The sequence below is a fragment of the Triplophysa rosa genome, linkage group LG9, assembly GCF_024868665.1.
Source record: "Triplophysa rosa linkage group LG9, Trosa_1v2, whole genome shotgun sequence".
NCBI lineage: Eukaryota > Metazoa > Chordata > Actinopteri > Cypriniformes > Nemacheilidae > Triplophysa > Triplophysa rosa.
Window position 1 is genome coordinate 23,760,525 of NC_079898.1, and position 9,781 is coordinate 23,770,305.

The window sequence follows — 9,781 nt, forward strand, 5'->3', positions numbered from 1 at the left end:
AATAGCTCTTCCATCTATGTCACAAGCAGGCTCGCTTTGGATAAATATTTATGTTTTTCATTCGTGCATGTGAGTTTATGAATGTTATTTCATGTGTGTTTAGATTGAGTGCACTGTGGGCAATGAGGCAGAGAAACTCCAGCTGCTAAATCTTATCAAGCCAGAAACAACACACACGCACACGCACACACACACACACACACACACGTTTAGGTAAAATCATCATTTTTTGTTCATTCTGTGAACTACTGACAATATTTCTCCCAAATTTCAAATAAATATGTTGTTTCAAAATAAAAAATAAAAATATGCTCTGCATTTTTTCAGTCATCAAATAATTCCAAGAAAAAAGTTCATATTCACGTTTAAGCTATACAAAAGTAACATTTGTTCATGTATTTAGGAAAAAATCAAGATCATTTTTTATGTGATAAATGTTTATCACAGTTTTCATGCGTCTTGTCATTCTGTCAGTCTTTCACATTGCTGTTGGATGACTTGATGTCACTCCTGAAGTTTGATTTTGTTGAAATTCAACAGACACTGACTGGACTGAAATGGCCACAATACATCTAGAAATATGTGTTTGTCATAAAAGAGTCACTAGTACTTATGAGTCTTATACTGTCTCCTGTTGCCAAATATAGACATTATCAGTAAATGAGATTTAAAAAATAAATGAGATTTAAACAATCCCTACATTTTGCAATCTGTAACTTTCGCTCTCTGTCGCCATCTTTGTTTGAAACACACAATTGCAGGCTACTTTTACTTATCTTTATGAGGGTTTAAGTCAAATTATGTCAAACTGGCATTTCTATCGAAATCGTATGCAGCTCAAATTATAAATTGGTATTATAATCTTACCAATGTTTATTGGTATAAGGACATTTTTTTGTTTATTTTTAACCAAAAACCACCACCCAAAGCGCTATAGACGTAAATGATAGCTAACATGATGTGGTTTGATGTGGATTTTCTTGAAAAAAGTATATTTTAATGTATCTTTTGCAGCTACAACCTCAACCAGACGTTTATTCAATTGTGTGTTATTTCCAGTCCGCCAAGTGAGCAGTAGTGTATTCATTTACATAATAATTCCCCTGCATGATGTAGGCGTCAAATTAAAACGTATATGTTTGCGTTATAATTTGCATAATTTGGGAGAAAGCATCTTTTCCCAACCCTGCTCGGGTCTTTTGAAGGGCAACCTGCCCTCTCACAAACTTGCACAACTGTCAGCGTCGCACCATTTTCTAAAGGCAGAAAGAATTAGTGAAACTATGAAAGTCAAATGAGGAAAGTGGCATTATAAAGAAATATGGTAAGAAGCGAGAGAGGCAGAGGTGTAATCACGAGGTCTGGTTCTGCTGGAGTGGGCGTACGAGTCCGGTCTTTTAGCGGGCGAAGCTGTAATCAGTGGCGTATTGTTGGCAGCGATCGGCCAGCTCTGCTTGTACCCTGCAGGGGTTTTACGGCTTTAGGCTAGCACACCGCGTGAACCCGCCACCGCGCCACGTCTGCCCTGTAAATTAGCCCTTTTTTTGCTGGAGCCGGCCTCACTTTTATGATCGTACGCGATGTCGACTCCATACTTCACCCGCTTTATCATACAATGTCTCTATTAACCCTGCCAATCAATGAGCACTAGTACAGTACTTACAGTCATTTACTCATGTTAAACTTTAACTTTTACGAAGCTCTATTCACTCCCCCGTTCGCCTGTGTTTCCCCGTATAACTTTAATCAGCCCCCCTGTGAGGCACGTGTGAGCACGCTGAGCAGCTAAAAACAACTTCTCTGTTCTATGAAATGTATAACAAAAGCTGCTAACTAGTCTTTTAGTGTTTAAAGAAAGTAAGATTATACAGAAGTGATACAGTTCGATCACGCAGACGAGCAGAAACCGGCAACATGGAAAACGAAGAGGTCAAGTAATGGCAGGTGTCATAACCAATGATATGGACAAAAGTATTGGGATGCCCTCTTTTAATAAACATGTTTATCTATTCCAGTAATAGTTTTTAAAACTAAAATTAATGCTAAGGAGACCGCGTAAGGTAATAAAAACATTCTGTAAGGTCTTTATACACCTGGTTCTGACGACGGCAAGAGTTATGTATAATACATTGCATTTCTGTCAATAGATTCTGTAAAAAATGACACAAAGCACCTTTAAATCCGATCCGGAGATGTTGCAAAGTGAGCCTAAATGAGTTAATTTGTCGATATCTCTCCATGGAAATTGTTTAATGCACAAGCTAATGGTCAGTGAAGCAGTCACCGTAGAGTCCGTCTCAGACCTCCGAGAGCGAGTGGATTTAGCCCATAAACTCAACTAAATGAGCTGCTGTAGACATTTTCTGGACTTCTGACATCTGCATTATGCTACGGTGTGTAAAGTTTCACTTTTGGGCTTCGAAAGTGACACAGACATCAGATTTTCACATGTCCGCAGTGCACAGAAATGACAATCTTCATGCTGATTGATAAAAATGTGGTTGTCGTGAGGATGGTACAGATTGAGATATGAAGAGAGCAGATGAATCAGATTAACTCTCTAAACGCTTCTCTGTTCATTAGGTGATATCTCTTTTCTTTGATCAGATAGAAAAACATCAGGTTATGCAATCGCTGTCATTAGTTGTTGGTGCGTAATGACAGCACATCTGCTGCACATTCAAACGTCAAACTGTGTGCGTTTCATTTAGCAGCAACGATTTGTGACGACGGCAAATGTTGGTATGTTGACGGTTTCTTATTATGTCTTATTGTAACATCTGCATCTGATTACTATCATTGGTTTTACATTGAATTAGTCAGTTTATTAGAATGTAAACTGTATTATATTCATGCAAATACACTCACCTAAAGGATTATTAGGAACACCATACTAATACGGTGTTTGACCCCCTTTCGCCTTCAGAACTGCATCTTTAGATTTGTCATATTAAATGCGTTGAATGAATGCAGTCTTATGCACACTTTCCTCTTGGTTCTAGGCTTTGGTAGCTTTTGTAAAGCACTGAATATAAATAATCTGCTATACAGGATATCATTTATGCTTCTATCTGTAGAGACTGGACTCTTGATGATAAGAACAGAATTGAATATGATATGAAAGAGCAGACAACTGAATAAAAGAAGGGAAACCCCAGTAATCCGAAATACTTTTATATCCTCAGAGAGACTCTTTATCTGAATACTTCAAGATGGGTTAATGAGCTCACGGAGCTTGTGATCATTTACAGTAGATATATGAGATCATATTGAGATTGTATAATAGTGTGTGTGCATGCACTGTGTTCGTGTTCATTGCTCACTTTATTGCTACCATTGCACCACGCATCTCGATCTGTGGCTCACTTTGAATCTCACTTCACTTTGAAAATCCCTTCACATCTAAATCTGAATCTTGCTCTATTTCTCACTCAGGATCTAACTCCACATGTCAATCTAAAAAAACACTTCACATCTCAGTACGAATCTCACTTCATATGTGAAGCGTTCTCTCACTTATGAAGCTTACTCTGATTCTTATTGCATTTCATACCCCACATCTGACTCTTAATATCACTTAAAATGTCAAATCTCATCCCACATTCCAGTATGAATCATGAATCTCACTCCACGTCTTATTTTATTTTTAGTTTCATGTTAATTTTAGTTTATTTTTAGCAAGTTTGTGATGCGCTTTTGTCCTTTTAATTTATTATGATATGATTATTTTGATATAGGTTCAATTTATTTTATTATTATTTTATTTATTCATATAAAATATTTCATTTTATTTTAGAATTGACTGTCTATATGTTTGTTTTAAAAACTAGTTTTAGTTTTTAATTCTATTTTTTTAATTATTAAAATATAATAAAATTATAAAATTATAGTGCCTCAACTATTACCGAGGCAACACTTCTAATTTTCATTTATTTCAAATAATATTTTGGCCTGTATTTTATTTCATTTAACAGAATTGTTTAATAGTTTTAGTAAACTACAAATGTGTCACTCCATCTCAGTCTGGATCTCATTTTATTTTAAGTTTCACGTTAATTCTTGTAACTTTTTATGTCTATTATTATTATTATTATTAATATTAATAAACAAATTACATTTATTTTATTTTAGCTTTTGTTTAATCTTTATTATTTTTTTAAGAAATATTATAAATGTTAATAATTTAAGTGTTTCAACTATTATTGAGGCAACAATTCAAATTTTTGTTTATTTCAATTATTTAGACCAATTTTTTCTTTTATTTCAGTTTTCATAGTTTATTAAGTTTTAGTAAACTTGAATAACCCTGCTCTACATGTCACTCTAAATATCACTCTGCATCTGAGTCTCACTGCATTTCTCACTCCACATCTCACCTCCAACTTGAATCTTGCTTCACGTCTCTCTAATCATTTTGACACTTTTCTTTCTTCGATGAGACAGGAAAATGTCATTTTTTCTTCGCGACAGTGTTCATAAGGGCCAGAAAGCTAATAAGTAGTAGCCTCCTTCCTCTCTGAACGCCTCCGTCTCTCAGTCGTCCTGCTTTGGGAATAATCTCCTCTAACATACTGCAGTTGAAAGAGGCTGGGGAGTCCCTGCTGTATTTGCAGTTTCTAATACTATTAGCTATGCCTTCTCTCTCGCTCATGCATTCCTTTTCTTCTTTCATTCTTCCTGTTTTATATTCGTCTTAGGTTTTCCTCAAACCCTAATATTATAAATCCATATTCAGATCAATAATGTTTATTTATACAGTATATATAGAGGGGCCTGCTAAATATCCTGACGTGCATCTTTTATATTTAGCATTTATATATGCCATTCCTATAATACGAATGATGGACATTTTCTGAATGGAGCATCAAGTCTGTTTTGCCTTTGGTAATTAAAACAACAAAATAAGTAGGTCTCGTTTCTTCAGTTGGTCTTGAAGGATGTGTTTTTAGTGAGCGTGAACTTTAGCGGAGAGTGTGAGAGGCTGTTATCAGGACGAGAGGTGAAGTTAGAATTCACCGTCCACATCTATCTTCATTCCTTCTGTGTCTAATCCTCTTTTCTCTTTCTCCCTTCTTATACTTCTCATGCTTTCTTCCTCTCCAATAGTTTATCTGAATCTCTTCTAATCCTTTCCTTTCAAAGGATGGATCGCTCCCGTTTTATTGGAGGAGATAAGGAGTGCTTGCTGAAGTACAGCTTCTCTCTCGCTCAGGAAAGATCTGCGTTTGGTGTTGTGTTTCTTGGCTTCTCTTTCTTTCTGTAGTTGCTTATTCTACAAAATGACTACAGTAAATGTTGGTGAATTATTATGTTTCTGTTGCCACACATTTTGAAGAATAACACACTTTGTTGTAATTTTTCCACAGTAAGGGTAATTTTACTATAATTTTAACATAGTCAAATTTCCTGTAACGTTACCTGTAATAAAACTACTGTAATGCTTCTGGAAGTTCATTGATTTAATTGACGATGCAGTATGTTTATTGTGGTTGATATGTAGGTAGCACATGAAATGCTTCTCCAGCAGTTTAGCTGTGGGCTCCGTGTATGATCCATGTGTTTGACGGTTTATGACACGCGTGTTCTTTGGTGCTGACTGACTGCGTCATATCTCAGTGACAAATGGGATTTGATCATCTCCAATGTGTCATTTACTGACAGCTGAAATGACAGAGATGAGCTGTCTGTCATTCATTATTTAAAAATATGCTTATCCACAGCGTGCTGCTCTTCTTTCTTTCTTTCTTTCTTTCTTTCTTTCTTTCTTTCTTTCTTTCTTTCTTTCTTTCTTTCTTTCTTTCTTTCTTTCTTTCTTTCTCTCTCCCTCCCTCCCTCCCTCCCTCGTTCTTTCTTTCCTTCCTCCCTCCCTCCCTCTCCTCGGTTCTTTTCTTTCCTCCTCCCTAACTCCCTCCCTCCCCCTCCCTCCCTCCCTCTCACCCGTTTTTCTTTCTTCCTTCTTCTTCCGTTCAAGCCTTTCTTTCTTTCTTTCTTTCCTTCTTTCTTTTCTTTCTTTTCTTTCTTTTTCCAAATCTTTCTTTCTTTCTTTTCTTTCTTTCTTTCCTTCTTCTTTTTTCAATCCATTCCTCTTTTCTTTTTTCTTCCTTCTTCTTTTTTTTTCAATCCATTCCTTCCTTCTTTTTTCAATCCATCCATCCTTTCTCTTTCTTTCCTTCCTTCCTTCTTTTTTCAATCCATCCTTCCTTCCTTCTTTTTTCAATCCTTTNACAGGCGCTCACAACACACGCACAACATCACACACGCACCATACGCACACACGCGCACATACGCCACACACACACACACACACACACACACACACACACACACACACACACACACACACACACACACACACACACACACACACACACCTCAGTGTACTGCTGAACAACTTCTTCTGGAGTGGGTCCCAGCACCATGTAGAAGTCCAAGATACCTCCAACGGTACGGTACGTCAATGCTGGAGTGGGCTGTAAGGTCACATCTAAAACAAAACATTCACATGAAATGAAGATTCAAGTCATATCAATAAGTTAATAAAACCAGATTTTTTAATGTATGTCCAGCCTAATAACTCTTGTTTTATTGCATGCCCCAGAAGACAAAGATATGCTCTAAGAACGTTTTTCTAACATTCCCATAACGTTATGAAAACGTTTCTTCCACGACCCAAAGGGAAATTATGTTTTTGTAAGGTTGTTTAGCATGTTTAGCAATAACCTTATTTTTTTTATAACTTTCAGATAACGTTTAGAGAACGTTAGCCAAGTTATGAGTAGATTCTCTTAGCTGGGGTAGCATAACAAAGTTAAACATGTTTATCAGTAGATCGTGCTTGCTTTTATTTACTTAGGCGTACTATAACAGTACTTTAAAATCAGTAAAATGCTATAGAAATACATGTAGATTTAATTGAATTTGAATACTGCTCAGTAGTCAGTATGATACTCCTGTATACCTAGTGAACTTTCTTTCTTTCTTTCCTTCCTTCTTTTTTCAATCCATCCATCCTTTCTCTTTCTTTCCTTCCTTCCTTCTTTTTTCAATCCATCCTTCCTTCCTTCTTTTTTCAATCCTTTCTTTCTTTCTTTCTTTCTTTCTTTCTTTCTTTCTTTCTTTCTTTCTTTCTTTCTTTCTTTCTTTCTTTCTTTTTTTCTTTCTTTCTTTCTAGATATGCTATCTGTACTTGTTCATCCTCTAATGAACTTCACTAACATCACTGTTGTCCGTGTGTGTGTGTGTGTTTGTTTGTGTGTAGAACACTGCGGTAGGCACATCAGTGTTTATGGTGAACGCCACAGACCCGGATCAGGGGACGGGTGGCAGCGTGCTCTTCTCCTTCCAGCCACCTTCTCCGTTCTTCTCCATCGACGGGGCAAGAGGGACCGTCACCGTGACCAGAGCTCTGGACTATGAGGTCACAGCCGCCTATCAGCTCACGGTCAATGCCACGGTGAGAGATGCACAGTGAAGCTCTCGACTGTAAATCTGTTGTGAATTTTTTTCTTTCACTTCAGCACCCAAATGAAACGTGTGTGTATTTGTTTTTCTGTGTGTAACAGGACCAGGATAAACGTCGTCCGCTCTCTAGTCTGGCTAATTTGGCAATTACAATCACTGATGTGCAGGACATGGACCCCATCTTTACCAACCTCCCATACAGCACTAACATAGTGGAGGACGCACCACCCGTCAGTACACACACGCACACACAATAATCATTTTCTTTAGTAGATGGGTGAATCTCATGAAGGCATGGTCAGTGTACATCGCATTTAAAATTTCAAGAACAAAGACACTTTCTAACATTTTTTGAAAATGAACCCTTTTGGGTCTTTTTGCATTGTGATAATGAAGCACATTTTGACCCAAATTCTCATTATTGTATAGCATTTTACTTATGGGGTTTATTAATTCCTATTATACTTAATAGATTAGCTTCAGCTACATTATTTATAGGAAAATACTGAAGTACATCCTTAATTCAGCTTAAGGCATTACAATTTTATAATATTTTAAAATATATATTTATATTCTTTATACAAATAAGTGTATATATTATATTATATTATATTATAGTTTGTTTAATTTATAACAATACAAATATATATTATTTAATAGTATACTGTATATTTTTTATATTATTACAATAGTGTGAATTTGTGGATGTGTGCTTAATTATCATAAAAATAATGCAACAGCTTCATTTAATGTAAGCTAAATAAATAATAAATTTTTCATAATATTTATTTTATAAAATAAATATTTTTCCTGTGATAGTGAGATTCACACAAATACATTCAAAACCTAAAACATAACTTTTAGGGATGTTTTGTCACACTGTTATGATTTAATACACAGCCGTACAGTATATAATGCTCAGAAAGAATACTGCACACAGTTTATACAAAAATAAACTTAATAAAGCACAGGAAAAATGAGTATGAATCAGAAGCGTGCAGGGAATGAGATGGAAAGAGAGAGACCGTTTGGCTGAAAACAGAGATGTAATATGTGTTCAGTAATTAGACTATAATTAAGAGAGAAGCATCCATTACACCTGTGAACTCTCTCTGGAATATTCCTGTCATTATAATGTTAGATTTATACTCTGGCCTGTTTAGTGTGAGAGCCTATGGAAAGGTCATTGAGAGCGAGATTAAGGAGACAATTTACCGTTGGCCATTCATTCCTGTGTGCATGTATTCATTGTGTCAAACACATCACCGTACGCCGTGTGCAGATATATTTGTGTGTGTTTGTTTCCAAGCATGTGTGTGTTTGTGGGATTTGTTGCATTAGGAACAGAATCGACTTAATTATCCAATATGTCTGTTTGCGAAACAGCGTTTTGTGTTTAAACTAAAGCTTTAAAGTAGCTATGCAAAGGCTTAAAATGAGTTAGCTGAACTTTAGTTTACTAGCAAAGAAATTAAAGCTATGTCAAGGGTCCATAACTTTTTAACAAGATTTGCATTTCCTGGAGGAAATAAAAGAGCTTTCAAGACAGTGAAGGAATAAAAGAGTTACAGTAAATTGATAGGAATCAAATTGTACTTGATCATTTGAGATAAAAGATTTTGGTATGGTATGAAAACATACGTCATATATCATATGTGTTTCAACTGTATGTCACATTCTTTCTCTCTGACACTTCTGTCTCTCTCATCCATTGTGCACTTTTGTGTGTGTCAAAAGTGAAGTCTGGTGACACACATATATCAGCAATCTTGGAGAAGGTCAGGAAAAGTGAGAAAGTGATGACTCCAGACTAGTTGTCTCGTCTAAATCTGGCGGCCAGCGTCAAGCACGTAGTGGACATGATTGATTTTGGCATTTCATTTCTTATTTCTTAAAGTCCATCGTCTCTGGAAGTTGTGGAAACGCTTCACGTAAAAAAACCGTGATGAGAATTAGCCGTTCTGAACACGCGTGCCCTCAATACCGGCACGCGTCACAGTGGCGTGTTCATATAAAACGATGTTGACAGGTACACTTAGCCACACGCAGAGCGTTTAAACCTTATCTTCCCTCGCACACACACGCGCAGACGGAGTGTGTGTCAGCTCAGTCAGCGGGCCTCGGGCTAAGTGACTGAGTGGGTGTGGAGAGTTCTCAAGGCTCCTGACATTTACACATAAACAGATATCAAACACACAACGCTGTCGTGGGTCATCTGTCAAAACACACTCCCTTTTAGCCTTCTCTCTCTCTCTCTCTCTCTCTCTCTCTCTCTCTCTCTCTCTCTCTCTCTCTCTCTCTCTCTCTCTCTCTCTCTCTC

The 9,781-nt window shown here is 36.6% G+C and overlaps 1 protein-coding gene across 1 annotated transcript in view; it reads left to right on the plus strand.

The window, feature by feature from the left end:
* The window catches only part of cdh23 (cadherin-related 23), a 217,753-nt gene that overhangs the window by 88,369 nt on the left and 119,603 nt on the right, over nucleotides 1-9,781 (plus strand). Inside the window, exons 7-8 of the mRNA XM_057342191.1 lie at nucleotides 7,259-7,453; nucleotides 7,563-7,691. Of these exons, the coding sequence (XP_057198174.1) occupies nucleotides 7,259-7,453; nucleotides 7,563-7,691 (324 nt within the window). The remainder of the gene's footprint in view (nucleotides 1-7,258; nucleotides 7,454-7,562; nucleotides 7,692-9,781) is intronic.